Source organism: Callorhinus ursinus, unplaced genomic scaffold (assembly GCF_003265705.2).
Source record: "Callorhinus ursinus isolate GAN/ISIS: 27379988/994484 unplaced genomic scaffold, GSC_fseal_2.0 scaffold10, whole genome shotgun sequence".
In the NCBI taxonomy this organism is placed as follows: Eukaryota; Metazoa; Chordata; class Mammalia; order Carnivora; family Otariidae; genus Callorhinus; species Callorhinus ursinus.
In genome coordinates, this window is record NW_027397072.1 from 31483325 (window position 1) to 31505847 (window position 22523).

The 22523-nt window shown below is 48.0% G+C and overlaps 1 protein-coding gene across 1 annotated transcript; it reads right to left on the reverse strand.

Annotated features, from left to right (window-relative positions):
* Positions 1-311: 311 nt before the first annotated feature.
* Positions 312-8834, reverse strand: CYP1B1 (cytochrome P450 family 1 subfamily B member 1). Its single transcript, XM_025868081.2, has 3 exons — positions 8447-8834; positions 7018-8061; positions 312-4136 (listed from the first exon to the last, which is right to left on the reverse strand). The coding sequence occupies exons 2-3, from the start codon at positions 8058-8060 to the stop codon at positions 3548-3550; spliced, it is 1632 nt and encodes a 543-aa protein (XP_025723866.1). The 5' UTR covers position 8061; positions 8447-8834; the 3' UTR covers positions 312-3547.
* Positions 8835-22523: the final 13689 nt, after the last annotated feature.

The window sequence follows — 22523 nt, forward strand, 5'->3', positions numbered from 1 at the left end:
TTTCAAAATTAAAAATCAACTCCCACTTTGCTAGGTGTTTGCCACTGAAATTTAACTTCTGTGTTGGTTCTCATAAACTCAAAAATATAGAGATCGGGAATTTGATAGGAAACTGAATCCTGAAAGCATATTTAAAAAAAAAAGCAAGCAGCCTAAAATGTCAAATGACCAAGTAAAATGTTTAAATGCAACATTTTAATTCAAGCACTTATAAGTAGTAGTTGAAATGAATGGATGCACTAATGAATGGAGGCATGTTGAAAAAAATGTAGCATATTTGCTACAACATAAAGTAAAACTTTGTAACAAGATTATGAAAGTGATTTTTATTATTTTGGTAATGGTGTCCAGTTATAGGTAATTACAGATACAGAATGTTTTTAATCTGGTATATCGAACAGTAAAAAGATACATGTTAACACTGTGTCACCAAAATGTATTTCAGTTACAACTATGTATGATAGTTGCTCTGTACATGTTAAAAGCAAACATGATAAAATACAATAAGAAAAGGTTAAATAAAAAGTTATCGTTGAGCTATAAACATCTACTAAAGTACCACACAGTGTGTCATAGCTAAGAACATACAAATTAATATAAATGCTATGCAACTACTTGATCTAATATAGATCTAATAAGGAAATATTAAGGACATAATAGCATTTCACAGGTGAAGGCTAAGTTCTGAGACATGAAAGCTTTCAGAGAAAAATAAAAAAAAGCTTTCAGATAAACCCACAAAACAAACCTGAGACATCTTTTTGTTTGGAAAAAAGTAATCTTCTTGCAAAGTCAAAGCTTCAGTATATAAAGGAAGCATTTAAGAAACAATACATTTTAACTATCATCATAACCTGGAGTAGATATTCTGACTACAACAGTGACCAGCAAATACATTCTTTCTCTGGAAGAAATAAAATAAGGTTTTCTGATTAAACCAGTAGCTGGATTATTGTAGCCTCCAAGTTTGGTTATTTGTATTTGTCTGTTTTGGGTTTTGATTTTCTTTCTTTAACTAGATTATAAAATATAGAATAATCTAGTTGTATTTAAATAAGCCAGGTAGCCTCCAAGAGCCCACCTCACTTCCTATATAAGCACAGCTTTTCCATTGCCAGAAGCCCCAGACGAACTGAGCCTACATCCGTACAGATTCTAGCACATCTGGACTTGGATGACTTAATGATGCATCCAGATTGGTACATGATTACTCTTGGTACCACACATGTCTCAGAGTAAGTGGGCTAGGGCAGCCTAATTCCTGTCTCGGCCCTGCTTAGGGGTGGAGGGTAATCACGTTTTCGAATAGCTGGTGACAAAAAAATTTAAATGTACTGACTAAGCCCGATTTCTACAGTTGGCTTTAGTGCCTTTAAAAATACTGGCACAGTTCTACATACTCAAGAGGTAGAGCTATGAGATCCTATTGATTAAAATTATACGAAATGTTTATTAATAAAAGAATTCCAAATTACAAAATAGACTGTCTGTGTTGTAGATTTTTTTTTAAGTCTAGTTAGGATTTAACGTTGGCCCACGAAACATTTTTCTAAATGTTCGTATTTCAAATTTTGTGCTTCAGATGAATTAATTTGGAATGAGTGGGGAAAAGTTTAACCATATTTCTTCCTTTTCCTCTCTTTTTTTCTCACCACCCCTACGCACAGCCGTCACTCTTCCCTTTGTAATTTTGATTAAAAGATTCCAAAAAGCTTAACAGAATGTAAGAAGCAGTAAGCTTTCAGGACATGGTATACCTTCCTCTGCAAGTTCACATGCAATGAAGTTAAAGCTCCAACCTTTACTTTGAACTTTCACCATCTTCTATAATGCATTTTGTGTGTGTGTGTTTTTTAAGGTTTTCAGGCTCTTTACATAAATGGAACATACGTATTTCATTCAGGCCTCATGTTTTCACAGTTACCAAAGTGACTGCTCACCAGGCCGGCCATCCTGAACAGCATGCCCGATCTGATGGGCTCCAATGGAACATGATGCAATCTTCAAAACAGCCTTCTAACACTACCTTCTGATTCTGACTTTCCAAAACACAGACATGAACACTATTTTTAAAAAATCATTTAAGAAACTAGGCCTATTATGATGGGAATCTCCCCCCTGGTTCTCTAATAAAGAGAACATCTAGATAATTCATTGCATTTTCCCCTACTCATCAGGCAGACACAGGTTAAATTTCTCTGCCTTGCCCAGGCTAATGGTTAGATTTCCAGTAACTTCAACTGGAACTCAACAATCAGAATGGCTCTAAAATCTAATTAAAATTTAAGCATGCCAAGAGTTTGGAATTATAACATATTAACTTCATTTCACAAGAAGATTCTAGATTGTGAATATAATTTTAGAAAATATCTTGTAAAGTAATAAGGAACACATCTTAGAGATCCAATTTGAGACTTTTTAGTTCTCATTCAAGTTGCAGATGAGAGAATGGACTTTGCTTTACCTTGGTTTCCATCATGTTAAAATAGGCTCATTTCACGTATTTGAGCCCAAATTGGTTGAATTATACTTTTTCATTTGTCTTTCTTTTGGAAAGATGTACATTATTCAAACTTTTCTTAACCAAAACAGCTAATACTATTTAATAATCTACTAACTAATACATATTGCTTATGATAATTATAATATAAATATATTGACTAGTATTTGGTGACTTTTTTAACCTATGAAACTTCCTGAAATTAATGCATTATTATCATATACTATAAAGCTTAGCTGGGCCAGTAAATCTTTTTTTTTCTCATCATTGAAATTCTATACTTTGGCAACAACAAAGATATGACTTCGGCTTAGAATTTTTTTACAATTTAACAACTTACACTTTAAAATTCCTGATAAATCATTGAAGCCTACTATAATCACTGAATCAACCATACTATTAATTTCTTTATAAGCAAATGACTTTATGATTTATGCAAAAAAAAGAGAAAGCATATCCCTAGGCAAAAAGACAAATCCATCCATGTAGATACTACAGCCTCCCTAAACTATTTTTTATTGAAGAGGTGAGAAAGGAATTTCTGGTCTTTACCCTTTTCCCCTATCACCCTCAATCCCATGTCTTACACTGAAATTATTTGCCTTTGCATATTCAACAATATATTCTGAAACTTTGCTTACTACGATTTTCCTACGGAGCAGATTTCAGCAGCGGAACATCCATCTCGGACCCCACCCACGGAGGCATGGTCACTGAAACTCTTCTTCATTCACTCATTTGCATGTGCACACATGTGGGTTTCAACTCCCAAGGATGCTCCCTCCAAGATACTATTTCCAGCACTCATCATTGTGTAAAAATTCTTTGGACCCTTTAATTCTTTGGCTCCAAAACCCTTCCAGGAGCTCCTTCATAGCCCAGTGCTCCTCTGAGCACATGTGTGAAGCACATCATCTGCCGGTCGGTTGATTTATGCTCACTCTAGAGGCTAACTGAGAAAGTGGCGCAAGGAGTTAGCAAAGTCTACTCCCCATACCCCCCCCACTTGAGTACTTCTAAAATTCGAGCTCGCGTCCTTGTGGCTTCTCACTGGCAGTCCTCCTCGGCTTGAAACTTTTGGACAGCACTATCGAGGAGCTCCATGGACTCTCTGAGAGTGACGTTGATCCGAAATGACTTGGGTTTAATGGTCAGACCGTAATTAAAATCTATCTTCGAGGGTTCATCTGGATTGGCCTTGAAATTGCACTCATGAGCCAGGATGGAAATGAAGAGAAACAGCTGCATCTTGGAAAGCTCTTCCCCAATGCACCGCCGTTTGCCCACGGAAAAAATCATCACGCTGCTGGCCAGGTCCTTGTCGATGAAGCCGTCTTTGTCCAAGAACCGGCCCGGATCAAAGTCCTCTGGATTAGACCACTTCACTGGGTCATGATTCACAGACCACTGGTTAACAAAAACCACCGTGTCCTTGGGAATGTGGTAGCCCAAGACAGAGGCGCTGGTGGTGGTGGCATGAGGAATGGTGACGGGCACGAAGCTGGAGAAGCGCATGGCTTCATAAAGAAAGGCCATGACGTAGGGCAGGTTGGGCTGGTCATCCAGGCAGGGTAGCCGGTCTCTACCCACGACTTGATCCAGTTCGGCCTGGACCCGAGCCTGCACTTCAGGATACCTGTTGGGTTGTTAACACAGAAGGAGAAAATAAGTGAGGAAAACGAATCCTTCTTTCGTCTAGAAAGCACATGACCATTTATTTTAATTCCACCTTCTTTATCTGAATCAGTGGCTGAATTAACACTGCCAGCCCCCAAAAAAGAAAAGAATCCCAAACAGCTTCCTAGTTTCTCACTAAATTACAGAATGGATAAACTAATAGTTCTATTTCCTGGAATAAGCCTTACCTGGCTAATGTTCTCTTTCCTATCCTAAGTCGAAAATAGTCTTAAGTTTTCTAGCCTGAAAAAGCTCCTAACGGACAAAGCCAACTTCTCCGTGAGGCACAAGGACCCACAAAACTTTCCAAGGGCCCATGGAAATGTTTTCATTTCATTCAAAATCAAAACAAAAAAAAAAAGAAGAAGAAGAAGAAAAAGAACTATTAGGTCAAAGAAAATGTTTTAATATCTAATTTTAATATCTTTATCTTTATTCCAATTAGTAATAAATGTCATTAAAAATCTCTTATGGGGTAACCTGTCTACAGAGGCAAGAGCACCCAGGGCCCACAAAGGTAAAAAAGCAGCCCCAAAAGTGGATCCTTTTTTCCTCTCATCTCCCAGGATAATTCTAGCACATACACTGCTCTCACTTCACACAAATTGGTGTTCTGATAGATAAAGCTACACATCTTCTAAACTTAAAAGGAAATTCCCAATATTCGAGAGACAATGGTACAAGCTGTAATGGTTATTGACTCTTGGCAATACAAAAGTACTGTCCTTTTGGAAAACAAAATCTGAGTACGAAGCAAGATGCAGAAGGGTAACTCCTCCCCACTCTTTTTAAACCCAGTCACCCATGCCTAGAAATGTATGTGCAGGAAACAACAGGTACAAAAATATGTAACTACAACAATAGCTGAAATTTTAAAAATGCAATCAACACTATTAAAAGAAGTGATCAAAAATAATGGGGATCTTATGACAAAAATAATAGGGAGCCATCAAAAAATCACTAAAATCAAGTTTAAAAGACAGGGAAATGTCCATGACAATAAGTGAAAATGTCAGAAGTTAAAAAAAAGTAAAAAATTATTGCATCTCTGAAAAAAACTTAAGCATGTATGGTATGAAATTATGGGTGATTTAAAAAACTGCTTCATGAACATCATACTTCAGGGGTCTGCAAACTTTTTCATGAAAGGCCAGATAGTAAATATTTTAGGCTTTGCTGACCAAACCCCCTGTCACAACTATTCAGTTCTGCCTTGTGCTAGGAAGGCAGCCACTGACAATACATAAATGAATGGGCATGGTAGTATTTTGCTAAGAAACTTACATACAAAAATGGGTAGTGTAATTTGCCAACCTCCGTCATACTGTCTTTTCACTAAAAAGAAGAAAAACATATTCATCGGCTATATTGAATCGAAAGTGACTCCAAAATTGTTTACTTTTGCTGCCCAATTCAGTTTCTGATTTAAAAAAGGGGGGGCGTTTCAAAAGATGATATGCTTCTGGTGGGATGCAAAGGACCCATTGATATTATTTTGGGATGTCTTTTCCTGATTATTGACTTCTTTGTATTTGATTTCTGCTCATTGCCCATATGTGTTTCTGTGCTCTTAATACTGAAAACAATGTTAAATATACAAAAAAATCCATTGATAAAAGTATTTGCACAGGATCTAAGGACATAAGAGGTTGCAGGATTCTAATAAGAAAAGAAGCAGTCTTTGCCTTCCAATGTCTGGATTGCCAGCAAATTCAGCATCCCCCGCCGCTTCCTTCTGCGCCAAGAAATGGTACAACCAGGGCTTCAGGTCTCTCAAGGCAACCAAGATGTGCCTTGAAGGAGCCACCTGCCCCTGGAGCAGGGTTCCCAGACAAAAACAGGCTGCTCTGTTATATCTAAATTTCAGATAAACGATGGTTAATCGTTCAGCAAAAGCATGTCCTGTGTGAATTTTCTTTTCTATTTTCTAAGTCTGGCAACACCCTATACCAGCAACCCGTTTGCGTCCTGCGTGTAGAGCTTCCCAGAGGTCTGCGACCACGATCCAGGTGGGCACTGCCGACCAGCTTGCCAACCGAGCCGGGCCCGGGAACCAGAAAAGTCCGTGCGCAGGCGCCCCCTGGATACCCTGTTTGCCTTTCGAGGCGCCGCTCTGCGCTCGATAAAAGTGACTGCTTCTGCAGGTTCTGGGGTTTTTTGTTTTTGTTTTTGTTTTTGTTTTTTACCCGGACGCTTCTAACACAACTAGCGCGGCGGTTTCGTAAACCCAGCACAACCTGCTAATTTCTGGCCGCCTTCCTAAAGCTTCCGTGCCGGGTAAGCGCGGGCGGGGCCGGCCTCCGAGCGCGCCCTCTGCCCGGGAACAGAGCCCGGACGCGCGGCTGGCTGGCAACGCCGGGGCTAGGCGGCCTCTGATCGGCGCCCGGGACTGGCCGAGCCGATTCGCAGCTGTGTTCGTTGAACATATTGCCCGTTACCCTTTCTTTCGGAACCGTGCCAATTTTGCTTCTGCTGTGCCAAGGAGGCAGAGATCGGGGCTGATCTGCGGACACTTAGAAGATCTTGCCTTTCAGGGGGCTCCCACAAATTTGTCCCCAGTTGGAGAGGTAGAGAGCCACAAGATCAAAGATGCGGGCGGTCGGGGCCCTGCTGGGTAAGGTGCGCGCGCGGGCTCGGCCGGCACTCTGCCTTCCTTCCCGAGCTGCGCTTCCGCGCCGCGATCTCAGCTTCGAGAGGTGCAGAACCTTCGAGAGGTTCCGGCGCAGAACCCCACACCCTGGGCGTTCGTCGCGACCTCAGCATATTCTAGTCCCCCACCCCACTCCACCTTTTACAGGGGAGGGAAGGAAGGCCCGGCCCACGCCTGCTGGAGGCTTTACCTGGTGAAAAGGACGAGCAGCCACTGCAGCGCGGTGGAGAGCGTGTCCTGGCTGGCGCCGAAGATGTCGGTGACAGTGGCCGGCACGTACTCCAGGTCCAGCCGCGCGCCGCCGTCCTCCGAGCCCTCCGCCGCCTCGGTTCCCGCGGAGATGATGAAGGCGTCCATCATGTCGCGCGGGCCGGCCCCGGGCTGCAGGCTTTCGCGGTGCCTCAGGAACTTGTCGAGGACGAAGTTGCTGAAGTTGCGGTTGAGCTGCTCGAACTCGCGGAAGGCGGTGCGCACGGGGTTGGGGAAGCGCTGCAGCCAGGGCAGCACGTCCACCAAGCTGCCCGCGCCCACCGTGCGCCCGAACTTCTGGTTGTGGCTGAGCAGCTCGCGGAACTCGGCGTCGTCGTGGCTGTAGCGGCAACCGAAGCACACGGCGCTCATGACGTTCGCCACGGCCACCACGGTCAGGGGCCGCGGGTCCACGAAGGCGCCGCCCGCGCTGCCGCGCACCAGCAGCGCCACCAGCTCCCGCGCCTCGCCCAGCACGTGGCCCTCGAGGACGCGCCGGCTGCGCGGCTGGCGCGTGGAGAAGGCCCGCATGGTGCTGTGCGCCGCGCGCCGCTGCACCTTCCAGCTCTGGGAGTACGGGCCGAAAGCCAGGCTGCGGCCGCCGGACACCACGCGGAAGGAAGCGAAGCGCGGCCGGTCGGCGAAGGCGGCGCCCTGCTGCACCAGCGCCTGGCGGATGGCGCGCTCGCCGTTCAGCACCACCACCGGGCAGTTGCCCAGGCGGATCTGGAAGACGTCGCCGTAGCGCCGCGCCAGGCGCGCGAACGAGAGGTGCGGCGCCGGACCCATCGCCGCCGCGTTTCCGATCAGCGGCCACGCAAACGGGCCCGGCGGCGCGGACCCCGGCTGCCGCCGCCGCTGCCGCAACAGCCACTGGCCCACGTGCACGGCGGCCAGCACCGAAAGGAGCAGCAGGAGCGTGGTCTGCTGGGACGGCAGCGCACTCGGCTGCAGGGGAGCGTCGGCACCGAGGGTGGTGGCCATGCTGGAGAGAGAACCGCGGAGGCGTGACGCTCAGGTGTGCAGAGGAAGGAGCCGGCGCCCCACGCCCCCACCCCGGGCGTCCGGCTACGGTGCGTTGTTGGGAAGGGAGGAGGTCGCGCGTAGGTCAGGGCGGGCTCACCGGGGAAGCAGCAGAGGACGCTTCTTCCCGTCCCAAACCCATTCCTCTAAGGAGAAGGGAAAGAGCGCGTTTCCACCTCTCTGTGCCCCGGACTCTCCGTCCCCACCTCAACCCCCACCTGCGTAACGGTTCCAGCAATTCGGGGACAACCCGGAGGGCATCAGGACGGAGGCGCTCAGTTCCCTCTCAGTGCCTACCACCCCGGCCCGGCAAGGCCGCGGGAAGGCGGCTCCGCGGATAGACTGACCTGCGAGGTGGCGCGGTTTCCAGCGGCGCGGGATGGACGGCTCCGAAATCGGGCCGGGGCCTCTATGGAGGGCAAGACGTCTCCAGGAAATCGGAGACCTCGCCTGGACACCTGCTGCTCTGGGAGCTTGAGCACCCACTCTGGGGCCTCTAGACGTCGTCCGAGCTAGGGGCGCTGGGATTGGGCTGGGGGCCGAGAAAGGTGCCTCCTTTGCCGAACCCCGCTATACCTGGGGCCTCGGCAAAGCCGGGGTTTTCTCGCAGAGTGCGGACTGAGACTGGGGGTCAACGAGTGCAGCCAATTCCCAGCCCTCAGGACCCCCGCGCGTCTCTGACAGCTGCTGTCGCCGAGGCGTGGCCCGTTTGCACACAGTCACGCTGGAGTCAAAACGCGCCATCCCGCCTGGCTTTTAAGATCTGTGGGGGAGGGGGGGAGGAGACGGCGGAACCTGGCGGGGCGGGGCTTGCGGGGGGCGGGGCGCCGGCTCCCTTCCAGCCGCTCAGACCCCGACCCCGGTCGCTGGGCTCCCGCGGTCACGCCAAATGGCCGCGGTTCTCCCGACGGCCTGGGCTCAGTGGCTGGCGGCTTTGCTAGAAGCTGCGGTGTGAACTTCCCGTTTGCCGGAAAACCACTCTTAATCAGTCGCTCCCCATCGAAGCCGCAGCTTCCCGGAAGCGCGCTGGGAACAGAACCTGCGGGTCCCGCGGCGTTCTCCGTGGGAGCAAGCCCCCCGCCCGGAGCTCACGACCCCCCTTCCCCCTCGGTGACTGAGCTCCGTTCCCCGAGACAAACCCGCTCGGGCTCGTTGGGCGCGCGGGCCGAGAGAGGGAACCTGTCGGTTTGGGAACGCGGAATGCCGGGTGGTTGGCGGTGCTTGCCTTTTACAGCATCCCTAGTTGTTTTATTTTATTGGAACTTTCTTGCAAACAAATGAGGCTCTTTGCCGCGCAAAGTTCTGCTTCCCCCTCGCGCAGCGAGATCAAGAATCCCCGTAAGACGCCGCTCCCAGACCCAGGGCCCGGGCCGCTCTTGGCACACAAAGGCCGGCGCTGACCGGGCGCAGCTGGTCGCGAGGTTTCCCGCTTCGCAGCCACCCAGGTGGCGCCGCCCACTGCCCCGCGCGGGGTCGCGCCGGCCGCGTCCGGGACCCTCGGCGGCACAGGGCCGGGAGCCAAGCTGGGGCGAACTCGCGGCGAGGAGCGGAGGGACCGCGCTCTGATGATCCCGGAGGGAGGGACGAGGGGGAGGAGGAGCAGGAGGCCGTTCTCCTCTCGCCTACCAATTTTATCGGGTTGAAGTTTCCTCTGCTGTCCCTCCCCCTTGCGTGCCGAGCAGGGCTTTGCGTGCGCGGCTTCTGGAAAGTCTTGGGCTCTGGTCATATCCTTGGGCGCTTCTCACGGCACCTGCCACGCCGAGGCGGCGGGGGCGGGGGCGGCGGCCCAGGGCAGCGTGCCGGCCGCCACCACCCACCGCGGCGCACGCACGGCCGCACCCCGGCTGGCCAGCGAGGCGGACGCCCTGACCACCCTATCGGGGGCGGATCTGGGCGCTGTGAACTCGAGATGGGGACGCTTCCTTCGAAGGGGGGAAGCCGGAGGTGCTCGCGGCCCGGTAGCTTCCCCGGCCGGCTGCGCCCTTCCTTACAGGCTGGTACAAAGCATTTGCAAGCCCCTGGGGAGCAAAGGCCTTCTCCGCAAGGCTGGAGAAAGGGTGAGCCCGGGGAAGGGTGGGATGTATGGTAGTTGCCCAGGCTGGAATTTTATCTCCGGGCCTCTGGGATCCTCAAGCGTCAATATAAAAGTGGGGCGTTTACCACGTGACAAATCTGCGCTTTGAGTATTACCCATGCTGGAGATCTCTATTCTATTGCTTTTCAGTTTACAGATGTGGAAACTGGTGTTCGGAGAGGTTATGTGACTTAACCAAGATCACACACACTGCAATAATACAATTACAGTCATACAGTATAATCTTGGGGCGCCTGGGTGGCTCAGTCTGTTGAGCCTCATACTCTTGATTTCGGCTGAGGTCATGATCTGCGGCTTGTGAGATTGAGCCCCATGTCCACTCCCGCTGGGCGTGGAGCCTGCTTAAAATTCTCTCTCTCTCCCTCTGCCTCTCCACCCCTCTTTCTCCTTCTCTAAAAAGTAAAAATTAGAAAAAAAATACAATATAATCTTAAATGATTTCTCTTTTCAAGGAAGTGATTGAAATGCTTGATGGTTTTCTTCCCCTTCCCACTTCTTACCAGCTATCAAGAGGTGAAGCCAGAATTTGAACCCCTTGAGTCCCATTCCAGATCCATCGTACCCGTTTGTGTGGAAGGAAATCCTCAGATGTAAAAAGCACAAACGCTATATCTCTCCTGCCTGCCTTTAAAAAAGGGGGGGGGGAGGTGCCTGGGTGGCTCAGTTGGTTAAGCGACTGCCTTTGGCTCAGGTCATGATCCTGGAGTCCCAGGATCGAGTCCCACATCGGGCTCCCTGCTCAGCAGGGAGTCTGCTTCTCCCTCTGACCCTCCTCCCCCTTGTGCTCTCCATCCCTCATTCTCTCTCTCTCAAATAAATAAATAAAATCTTAAAAAAAAATTCAGCTGGAAGAATTTTTTTAAAATAGTTGTTTTTATTTACAGAAGTGAGGACTCTGAGGATCACAAAGAAGAAATAGTGTGGTCACCTTTTGCAATAAAGTTGGATGAGGGAGGCCTGTGGACTATGCCTCATAACTGACCTGGAAATAAGTGGTTAAATTTTAAAGAAGCCTAAAGAGGTGTTTGAAAAGAGACACCTTCAGTGAGAGACTGAAACCAACAATAAAACATCTGACCCGATAAGAAAATGCTTTTTGTAAAAGTCTCCATTCAGCAGTTTTTGAGAGGTTCTCTGAAAATGATTTCATACACTGTAATGGAGCACTCGGATCCATGATGAAATTATTTTTGAGCAACTGGGTAAATAAGCATTGGTTTCCCAGAGCTGTGTTGGCCTACACATCCTTTGAAATGAGTTTCATAACCTTACAATGTCCAGCTTTAACAAGACCCTTGCCTAATAATTCAGTTCAAGATGGCTGCATGCATCAGTCTCTCAGTAGGCATTAATTTAATAGACAGGAATTGTCTGTGGGCTTATGCCAATTCTGAGCCATCAAACATTCCTGAAAGCTCTATCCCAGCATCCCTACCAGAAACAGAGCAAATAGGGGTTGCCTTTAAATCAAGTACATTACTGTTTTCAAAAGTATAACCCAAGGCTGTTCCTAAGCCCTCTTGTTAATAATTCCTGAATAATGCTGTATAATTTTTAGATAAACTAGATGCATGCCCTCTTGCAATAAGATAATAAGTTAAGCATATCCTCCAAGCTATGGTACCTTGGGCTCAGCTCTTGTTCTAGGACATGCTCTAAAAAGCAGAGTAACCAATTGGGTCCATGCTGTCAAAAAGGCAAGTCCTTATCAATTATGACAGACCCAAGTGATCGGCTATGATAACAGCTTCTTCAGAATTTGCAGGTCTCAGATTCTCTCAGACTTGTGGTGGAGGATCCATCTGGTACTGGACAGAGATGTAGGGTAAATCCTAGGTGGCCCGTGGGGACCCCCGACCCAGCTCAAGGCAGGGCCCTCTCTCTAGTGAGAGTCTATACCAGGCTCTTTAGTTATCAACACAACTTCTCAACCAAACCCAGTAGTATTTAAGGTCCTGGGATCTCCTTTCAGTCAACAGCACAGGATATGGGAATTTCGCCCTCCTAGATCCCAAACTTGAATTATGTGATGCAAATAACTTTCAAAAGAACAGCTAAGCTAGAGAGAGAGTTTAAAGTGGAGGTTTGAAACACCTTATATTATACTGATTCCAAAGAACAGAAATCGAGCATAAGCTTGTTTAAGCAGGCCAGGAATGCACTGGCTCATGTGCAGAGAAGGATAACTGTGGTACCTTACAGGATGGAAGGATCTGGGACTGCTCTCCCCGATCTCTGTTATGCTGGTCTCTGCTTGGGCTTTGTTCTGGAGACTCTCCTCATGTGCTGGGCCAGCCCCAAATGAACCACCCCAAGAAAAAGAGAGTGTCTCTCTTCCAAGGTCATTATACAAGACCCCGGAAGGACTCTGACATGCCAGGCCAGCATCAGGCCACCCTGTGCCAACGGTCTAGGTCTGATATCAGGAAAAGAGGGATGTGGGAAGAGAGAACTTTTGTCCATCACTCCCTTTTGGGTTGAAGAATACTCCAAACCTATTATCCTTATCGTCATCATTTTGTTTTTTTTTAAATATTTTATTTATTTATTTGGATTCGGGGGGGGGGGGGGGGGAGAGGGACAAGCAGACTCTGCACTTAGCGTGGAGCCCAACACAGGGCTCCATCTCACAATCCTGAGATCATGACCTGAGCCGAAATCAAGAGTCAGATGCTTAATGGACTGAGCCACCCAGCCTCCCCCTTCATCGTCATTTTAAATCAGCAAATCAGATAGACGCGTTACACCTGGAGCTAATAGCCAGGAAAGTCAGCCCTTATGTCATCAGGCTAGAAGTCGGTTTTCTTGATGGGCTTTCCCTCTAGCATAATCCTCCAGCATAATGTCAATTTTGCGGTTGCACACCATGCTCTTCCACCCTCTCCAAACACACATATGCACATGCACTGAGCGGAGAGAGGAGTAGAAGCAACAGTCTCTCGCAAGTCTTCGACATAAGGGATGCGCAAGCATCCGTCATCAGATCCATGCTAGCAGGCAGAGAAATAGCAATCAGGGGATATAGCAAGTGTCCCAGGCGACTGACAGTATGACAGAGAGAGGAGTAGTAGGAAGCTACAGATCATGTGCTGGGAATTGAGAGGATTCTTAGCAGGTAACACCAAAACCCTGTGCCCCACCTGACTTGCTTCTGCTTCCTTCCTCCTGGTACCATACGGGCTAAGAAGCACAGAGCTAACAAATCTTTCTTATTTCATCTAACATAAGAAGTTATCATTTGCAGATGCACTGTTGTTTTATGCATTAATGTAAACACAGGGGGCTGCCATTTCTAATTATGCCACCGATTAATAAGACATAGTCTAATTTCCCAGAGGTTAAAAACATTTTCAGTGTGTTTTAGAATCGACAAAGCACCGTGGGCGCTGGCGGTGATCCTCTGGGTTCTCTGCCTTTATATTCAGTAGTAGTGGTTCTGAGAGCTCTTAGATGAGGACGTTGGAGCCGGGAGTGTTACCTACCAAAGCCATAACCCCTTCCATTTTTTTTTTTTTTTTACTGGATGTGAACAATTGATGTTTTTTCAATTCCATGTAAAGCGTAGGGAACAGCTTTGCTTTGGAAGATTTTGCTAATTTTATTGACCTTAATAAACCCAAGAAAATGGTCACTTCTAAATCAGTGCAGCTTAAGACCATTTTCTTAGCCATCCTCCCCTTCCAACCTGAGTGCCCCACTAAGCTCTTTCCATCTAGTCTGGTATCCGTAAAAGCCACAAAGCTACACTGGATTATTCCAGTTTCCCACCAGAAAACTTTCATGTGTATTTAGAAGTGAATGGGCATCCGTGTTTGCAACATATTCTCAAATAGTTCAAGAAAATAGAGAGGGAGGGAGGGAGGGAAGGAGGGGGAGAGAAGACAGAGAGAGAGAGAGATGAAAATGATAAAACAAACATGGTAAAATGTCCATAATTGGAGAATTTGGGTAAAGGAGAGTTCCTTGTGATGTTCTTGTGACATATCTGTAAGTTTGAAATTGTAGCAAAATTAAAAGTTACTCAAAAAAAAAATTAAAAGTTACTAAGATTAGAAACTAGGAGCATGAGAAAGAATTACCTTCCTGACATTATGATCTTACATTGTCTCCTCAGTTTTGATTGAGAATCTCTTATGAGAAAGGACAGTGACAAGAACTGGGGATCGGCGTGTCCATGGGGCTCCTTCATCTGATCTGGCTCCTGGAGTTTTGGGCTAGGAGAACGTATGGACGTGCTCACGGGGATGGTTCTCCCCAGTTTCCTCTCTGATTTGCCCCTTCCCTTCTTTGCTGTCCTTGCTCTTTGAATGCTCTAAGTGTATCTGGGTTTTTGATCTCCTTCAATTCCTTTTGAAAGTGAAAGGAATATAGTATGTAAACAGCCTCTGCTCCTGGTCCCACTGTGTCTCGTTTCCAGGAGATAAGCCACTTAACCATTTCCCTGCACTGCATAAAAGCCGTCAATGGCTCGATTCTCAGACGGCATCTTCCTGCTTCTGTCAGTTTCCTTCCTCCTCTGCCTTCTTCCTTCCCCCTGCTCTGCATTTTTCCTTCTTTCCTGCCTCCCCTTCTCTCCCCTTCCCCCCTTCCTTGGGTCCTTCCTGGCCTCACGTCACTTGCATTCCCTCTGAGACCTCTGTTCTCTCTGGAGTGACCACCGTCTCTGCTCTCCTTTGTCTCCCCTCTCTCTCTCTATCCTCCTGCCCACCTTTTCTCTCTCCCGGGACAGTAAAGAGTTAGGGGTAGAGGAGAACAGAGAAGAGGAGTGAAGACAGTAAGAAAAGGGATCAGGGAGATAGAACAACTAAGAAAAGAAAAAGGGGCAAAATATCAAAGGCTGGGGCTAGCAGAGAACCCAATGATCGTTAGGGTAGTCTCCCATTCAAGGGAACTCTCCTGTTCCGTGTTTGTGCGGGGAAGCAATCACTAACTCAGCACGGTGATGATCCAAAGGAAGGGAAGGGACGCCAAGGTCTGAGGTTGCTTCTGTACCTTTGTTCCCTGAGTTTTTACTACCAGCCACCCAGTTCCTGAAATTCACCATTCTCACAGTGGAACTAAGCCTGCTGTCCACTACTTTGGTCAACAGAATGCAGGTGACGTGAGGCAAGGCCGTGGGCGCTGGGGAAACGGGGAAGGGGAGAGAAGCGGAGGCAGGAAAGAAGGAAAAATGCAGAGCGAAGGGAAGGAAGAAGGCAGAGGAGGAAGGAAACTGACAGAAGCAGGAAGATGCCATCTGAGAACTGAGCCATTGGCGGCTTTTATGCAGCTTAAATGTCCTAACTTCGGTCAAGCAGAGAAAACCTTTAGGCAGATGAAGGACATTGTTTTTCATTTTGTTTCCTAAAAATGAATATTTACCGGGTTACCAAGAAAATGCATAAAGCAACAATAAGTGCAACCACCAAACAAAAATCTACATTTGGGTTCAGCAAAATTACAGTGTCTAGCCGTGGGCTCCTGACTGGTACAGCTTCCATATCTGGGATGGATTCTTGGTTGAGGATCCAGATTCCAGTCTTCTTTTACTCCATGAACCTCTTAGCTTTTAGGGTTAGATCTGTTTTCCTTAACAGGTTTTCTTCTCTTTCCTCAAAGGGACAAAACTTCAGGTCGAAAGCTGTAGTCATATGCAGGGCTTACGAAAATACTGGGCAGTTAAATAACTTACGTGGTTATCCCTCCCCTGCCCATTCCCAAAAGGGAACGCGAGGGCTGCATAATTATACATTGGCTTTTTGACCATCAACCCCCAGCGGATTTTTCTGTTCTCCAAGGGGAGTGTTCATTTCTCAACCGTCGCCTGGCCTGTTGGTGGACTGCTCGGGTTAGAAAGCTCTAGATGTTAGGAGGTTCTTTCCAACGTTACGAAAGAATCTGGAGTGAACGTTCTTGTCTTCTGCTGAACTTAGAGCTACCTTCGGAGAGACGTGAAGCAAGACTAATGTCCTTTCACGTAACAGTCCTTCACATGTTTGAAGATGGCTGTTGCACTGCCACGGAGCCATCCTTCCATCAGCCAAGAAAGGCTCCAGCTCCTCAAGTCATTCTGGGTTTCTAGAGCTTTATCCAGCTTGTCTGTGCCTTCTAGACAATGTAGTCTTTCAGTGTGCCTAAGTGCATACCTGAAACCGAACACCATACCCCCAAAGGTGTGGGTGACATCCTGTCCAGCCCAGAGGGACGCAGTTACTTCCCAGAAGACTCATAGTGTTCCTTTTAATGCAAACTAAGGTTTTTGTACTGTTTTAAAAATCTGCATTCCACTATTGTGCCCATACTAAGCTGGTGATCAACCAAAGGCTTCAGCTTTCATCGTAAGACTTGATACCATTCTGAGCCTTTAAGTGCTCTTAGGCAATCAATTTTTAAAAAAACTAAAAATGAGGTTTGCCTTAATTCCTATTAAATGCATCTTGGGGCTTTAAGACAGCGTTCCGGTCCATGGAAGCTGTTACTCTTGCTGACCCTCAGGGCCAGACACCAGGAGCGGGAAAACAACATGGGGATAAATATTTATTTTATATAAATATTTATTTTATATTTACAACATGTATTTATTTTTTATATATGTATGTATGTATATATATAAAGTATATTTTCTGTTTTGGTCAGATAGAAATTTTTAAAACACACAAGTAGCATAGATTCTCGCTGCAATGACTTAATCAGAATATAAGAATATGCAGGAAAATGGGAAAGCCCATACTCCCACCCCTTCTCAGATGTAACCCCGGGAACCATGTACCTTCTGTTTACGTACATGCGTATGTTTGTACGTATGTATGTATTTTTAATACAAATGAGGTTGTAAATTACTGTTCGGTAACTTTTTTTTTTTTTCCACTTGGTGACCACAATAGAAGGTATAGACCTACCTCACGCTTTTGAACTATTGTATGGTATGACTATAGCATAATTTATTCCACCAACTCTTAGATGGCCATTCGTGCTGTGTCTCGTTATAGACTTCACCGGAGATGCTTCACTTTTCTGTGCAATTCTATATACACTTGCAAGTGTGTCTCCAGCAGAGATGTTCAAACCATGGGCATATGCATTTTAAAGGGTCTTGTTACCCCCCATTTGTCTTCTGGAAAGGTGCACCAGGTTTGCATCCTCAGGAACCTGGGGTTTTATACCGAGGACTGTATGTCAAACTCCTCTTCCTTTATAAAGAACGATTGCTTTCATTTAGCTTTGCAAATGTAGAAAGAGAACAAACAAAACAAAAAGCTTACTTGTCTTTCAGACCTCTTCCTTATTTTAAAGAATATGTGTGCTTGTGTTTGGATGTCTCCTCTTCTTGACAGATGAGGGAAATCCCCAGATTAAAGCCTGTGAAGCGTCAGAGGGGGAACATTCAGGATCTCCACATCCCTGTGGAAGACATCACAGATGCCAGGGTGGGAGAGTGACCTCGCTGTGCCTTGATATCCCCTCTGGGATAATGGCAATTCTTTACAGGCTCCTGGGCTCAGGCCCAAGTGCCTTCCAGGCTTGTTTCATCCTCCCAAAGAGATTAAAAACAGTAAAGCCAGCACATCCCCTTATCAGGAGTTTGTCTCCGGGGACCAGGCACTCTTGGGTGTGAGGCCCAGCATGCTTATTTATCAGCAGTGACCTCAACCAGGTTATTGAACTCTGCTCTGAACTCAGATATAAATTCTTGCTCTTTTCCAATAAAGTCAGAGTCCGAGAGCTGTACGCGGTGCTCACAGGGATAAGGACACACGCCCTTACCCACCTGCAAGCTTCTGAAAGCCTAAGGTGACACCAGTCACCCGCTCCTCGTATTCCTGAGGCAGCGTGGTGAGCGGCTAACGGCACCCCTGCAGAGCCAGCCAGGGTCCGAATCTGGCTCGACCGCCCGCAGCTGCGTGGCTCCAGTTGCTGCAAATCCAATCAGTTCCGGGGCCCCGGTTCCGCTTCGGTAACACGGAGGTGATACCAGGACCTAGTTCACAGAGTTCATACCAGGGGACTCACTGAGCCAACACGTGTAAGCTTTAGAGGTGCCTGGCACCCGGCAGGGGCTCCGACGGTGTCAGCTACGGTCCTTTTTCTGTGGGAGCTGTTACGGAACCTGGACTGGATGGCCTGACAGAAGAACCAAGCGGCACCCGGAGATCTTGGAGGATGGGAGGTTTATTTTAACGCCAGTGGGCTCAGAGGAGAGTGGTCTCCAAAGGTCTGAGCCCCGCGCACAAAGGGGGCAATTTATCCACTTCTACTTCCGCATACTTGGCACCTTTGGCGCGTGCGCGAAGCGGGGCAGGGAGAAGAACCCGGATTGGTTTGCCCGGGAAGCAGAACAGGGAGAAGAACCCGGAAGAGCCCCGGGGCAAGGACTGGGACTCTCTTGCTGGCTTTGTGTGCCGTCTTAGGACACAGATTTTCCTTATCAGAGCCGTTTGCTGACGCCTGTAGGAGGCTGCTCTTGGCAGAAGGGCTCAGCAACAATAGCCAAGCTGCATTTTCCTCCACCTCGCAGATGGCAGCCATGCCGTACCCTTCCGCACCTCGTGTCAGCTCACCTTGGACGTGCTTCACCTCAGGGCCCTAGTACAGAGGCGGTTTTTTAGGTGGGAGGATGCCATGTTCCCGAAGGATTCTGGCCAAGGCCGTGCCAGGTTCCTTCCCCTCAGCTAGGCTTGGGGCCAGTCGCACCGTGGCTTTCGTGAATGCTTTGCAGCCCTAAGTAATGAGGCTCCGGGACAACACTCATGCGATTCCCTGCCAAGGACAGTTGAGAAAGCACCACTCCACGTGGTGCAAATGGGAGAGAACTCAAGGGACCTCCCGGTGATTCGTACAAATGAGACGGTGCTATCCAGCTTCCCAGAAGCTCCGGCCTTCTTTTCTGAAATTACAGGTGGGGCTGAAAGCACATCTAACAATCACGCTGGAGGGGCTGAGGCCATGCCCAGGAGCCAGAACCAGAAGGCAGGGCGGGGCGGCTCTCAGCTCCCCCTTCTTAAATGCCAGGGAGGAAATTGGCCAGAATGCTCCCCCATCCAAAATGGAAAGTTAAATTTAATAGTCTGGAATTCAGCGGTGACTAATCTCTGTTTTTCCTTTCCCCATTGGGCTGAGTCAGTCCCTGGTGGCCCATTCATTTTAAGGTTTGTATGCAGAAGGAAGGAGGGCTCTGGCAGTTTCTGGGCCTTGAAAGCATGGCACCCTAGTTTGTTCAGGTGTGGGTGAGGCCCCTCACCACCAGCTGTGCTCTCAGGCCCCTTGCTCTCTGTTCACTATTTCAGGGACTTCTTGATGCCCTAAGAATGTGACTGAGCCCTGAGCTCCCAGGTTCTAGCGCCACGCCCCAGAGGCGTACCTGGGGCTACGGGGTAAAATAGAAATCTACCTCCCCAGCAAAGACTCGGGAGGGATCTGACTCCCAGAAGCCCTCCTTTCTGTTCTCTTTTACTGCTGGGCTCTCAGCACCACACCTGAGGCAGACCAGAGAGGTAAAAACCCAATTATACATATCATTGAATTCAACAAGGGGTAAACACACCAACTGTGAGGGCCACGTGCGAGAGCACTGTGCCCAGCTTGGGAGGACGATCCTCCACTCTGATGTAACAGTCATAAGGTCAGGGCCTGTGCTTTATGGCCCTCTGTGATCTTAGGGTGCCTAACATCACAAAGCAAGTTGAGACAGAGAAAGACAAGGAGCTAATATTCCTCCCCAGTGCCAGGAGCTGTTTTCTGGACTTCACATCTACTACTATTTCATTGACCTCTCCTAATCATCCTAAAAGTATTGCTAATTTTAGCCTACTTTACATATAAGGTGATTAAGGTTCAGAGACAGTGAACTATTTGCCCTAAGTCACACAGATTGCAAGAGAGGGGGCCAAGATTTGAACTCAGGTCTGCAGGCTGCAAAACTGATCCATACCCCAGCAGGAAAGATACATTAAATTTGCCTAGGATCTTGAATCTTACAGCAGCTCCTCCCTCCCAACTCTATGCTGAGTTTAGACTTCTCTGGCACGATTATGGCTGCTAAGGACCTGGGCAACCCCAAGCCTCTCCACCCAACCCCATCCTGCCAGGGAGAGCTGACTCCCTCCAGTGGGCCAGGACCCCAGCAGACAAAACCATCTTGGTTCCAGTGAGGGGTGCGATTCAAACCCTGTCCCTCCCCTCCCAGCAGAGCCTCTCCCTGGTATCTACCTTGCACAATTTAATCTCTGTAATTTACAGTCTGGTCTTGGGAGAGCTTAGAAATTTTTCCTTTAAAACAGTGGCTGGAACATGCCAAGAGCTGGAATGAGAATTCCACATGGGCTTCATGACTAGATCTGCTACACTCAAATCCATTACATTGAAATTACTATAAAATTCACACAATTCCAAATCTCCAGAAATGATGGTTTTATTTAGAATAAGTGAGCAAAGGGATGATTTCATAGACCCCAATGCCAAAATATTAGCTCAGTGCTTCTCAAATGTTTTGTTTTCAGGACCTCTTTATACTCCAAAAGATTACTGTTGAAGCCAAAGAGCTATTGTTCAATCTAAGTTACATCTACCAATATTTACAGTTTTAGAAAGGAAAATGCAACAAAATTCAAAATATTTATTCATTGGAAAGAATAAACCTAATAGATTTATGTTAACCTAAATAACATGTTTTTAGGGAAAATAACTATATTTTCCAAAATCAAAAATATTAGCAAGAGTGGCATCGTTTTACATTCTTACAAGTCACCTTAATTTCTGACTTAACAGAAGACAGATGAATACTCATATCTGATTCTGCATTCAGTCTGTCCTGATCGCAAACGTCATGCGGCTCCCGAAAGGCCCCTGGAAAGGTGAGAGAAGGAGAGGGAGAAAGGCGAATAAGAGCCTATGACCAGTTTGAAACTTGGGGATCCCCTGGCAGGGTCCACTCACCCTCCCAAGGAGTCCCTGGACCACACTTTGGGAACCGCTGTCTAAGCTTAAAGGTGTGATTTTTTTTTTCTTTGGATTGTCTCTCCATCCAAGCAATATCTAAGGGGCTGTAGTCTCGATACAGGAAGTTGGTGGGAGTGGGGGTCAATTTCAGGGGAGTGATAGCTCCCAAACCAATAGCTATTGGTTTGAGGAGGAGAACCTTGGAGACACGTGTGGACACATTCGAACCGTGTGGCAGCCCAGCTGGGCTACCCGGAAGGACCATCCACAGGGGTGGCTGGGACGATGCATCACAAGTCCCAAGTAGGGCCAGGAAGAAGAGGCAGACTGGTAGCCCGAGCTCTGCTGCCAGAGCCCAGGCGATGTCTGAATCAGGTGGCTGGGAGAGCACAGGGGAAGAGGTGGGGGGTGGGGGGTCCTGCTCGGGTGTGGGGCCAGGACAGCATCTGAGCCACAGCCTGAAATCTGAACCACAGCCTGAAATCTTCAGATAGCAGCTCTGCCAATCCTGACAATGACAACAAAAAGAATATACAGCCAATAACATAGAACTACCATTTACTGAGCACTTGGGGCCAGGCAGTGTGCCAAGCACTTGACAGAAATCCTTTCATTAATCTCTCACAACCAACCCTTTGAGGTAACTATTAACCATAATCCCTTTTCTATGGACAAGCAAAGCAAGGCGGGAGCAGTTAGAGTTATCAAGCAAGGTTCCCTGTGGTCACTGAGCCAAAATTTGAATTCAGGTCTACCAGACCAAAAACTCTCTGCCAGCTCCCAGCCATACCAAGTGGGCAAACTCCTGATGGAGAAAAACCCAAGTTTGAGGGCAGGAAGCCTGCATGTTACTGCTTCCCATGGCTTGAAGCATGGGGACAGAGTCGACCCCCTTGGCAGCTCCAACCACCCTCTCGGGGGCTTCAGAGCTGAATTGTATGGGGGTCATCAGAGATTAAGGACAGTGAGGAGCCAAGGTGACAGCTCTGGGTGTATGGCCCCTGGCTTTCAGGAGCCCCCCGATGACCCCCCCCCCCCCCCCCCCCCCCCCCTTACCATTGTGTGCCCCCCAGCAGGGTAAGTGTGGGAATTGGCACACCCCCCCAAGCCTCCTCCCTGAAGGTCTATAAGAACTACACCCCTTCAAAGCCTTGCCTTGGGGTCCTTCAGAGCCCCATTCCCCAGCAGACCGCCTGGCACAAAGCCACCTCCACAGCCCGCCCCTTCTGAGCTCAGGCTCCCAGAGGTGCAAACTTCTCATAAACAAGCGCTAGCTGCCATTCCCTGAAAAAATAAACAGGGAGATGGTGTGAGAATTCTTTTCCAAGGCATCCTCCCCTCTCCCTAACCAGAGGCTCCAGGGAGTTCAGCTTTGCACGAACTTTAATTTGCGTGCAGACAAGCACAAAAGGCCC

Coding starts and splice junctions, on each gene's coding strand:
- CYP1B1 (XM_025868081.2), bottom strand. CDS start 8,060: ATGGCCACCACCCTCGGTGCCGACGCTCCCCTGCAGCCGAGTGCGCTG. Junction 4,137..7,017: donor CTGCTCGTCCTTTTCACCAG/GTAAAGCCTCCA, acceptor ACAACCCAACAG/GTATCCTGAAGTGCAGGCTC.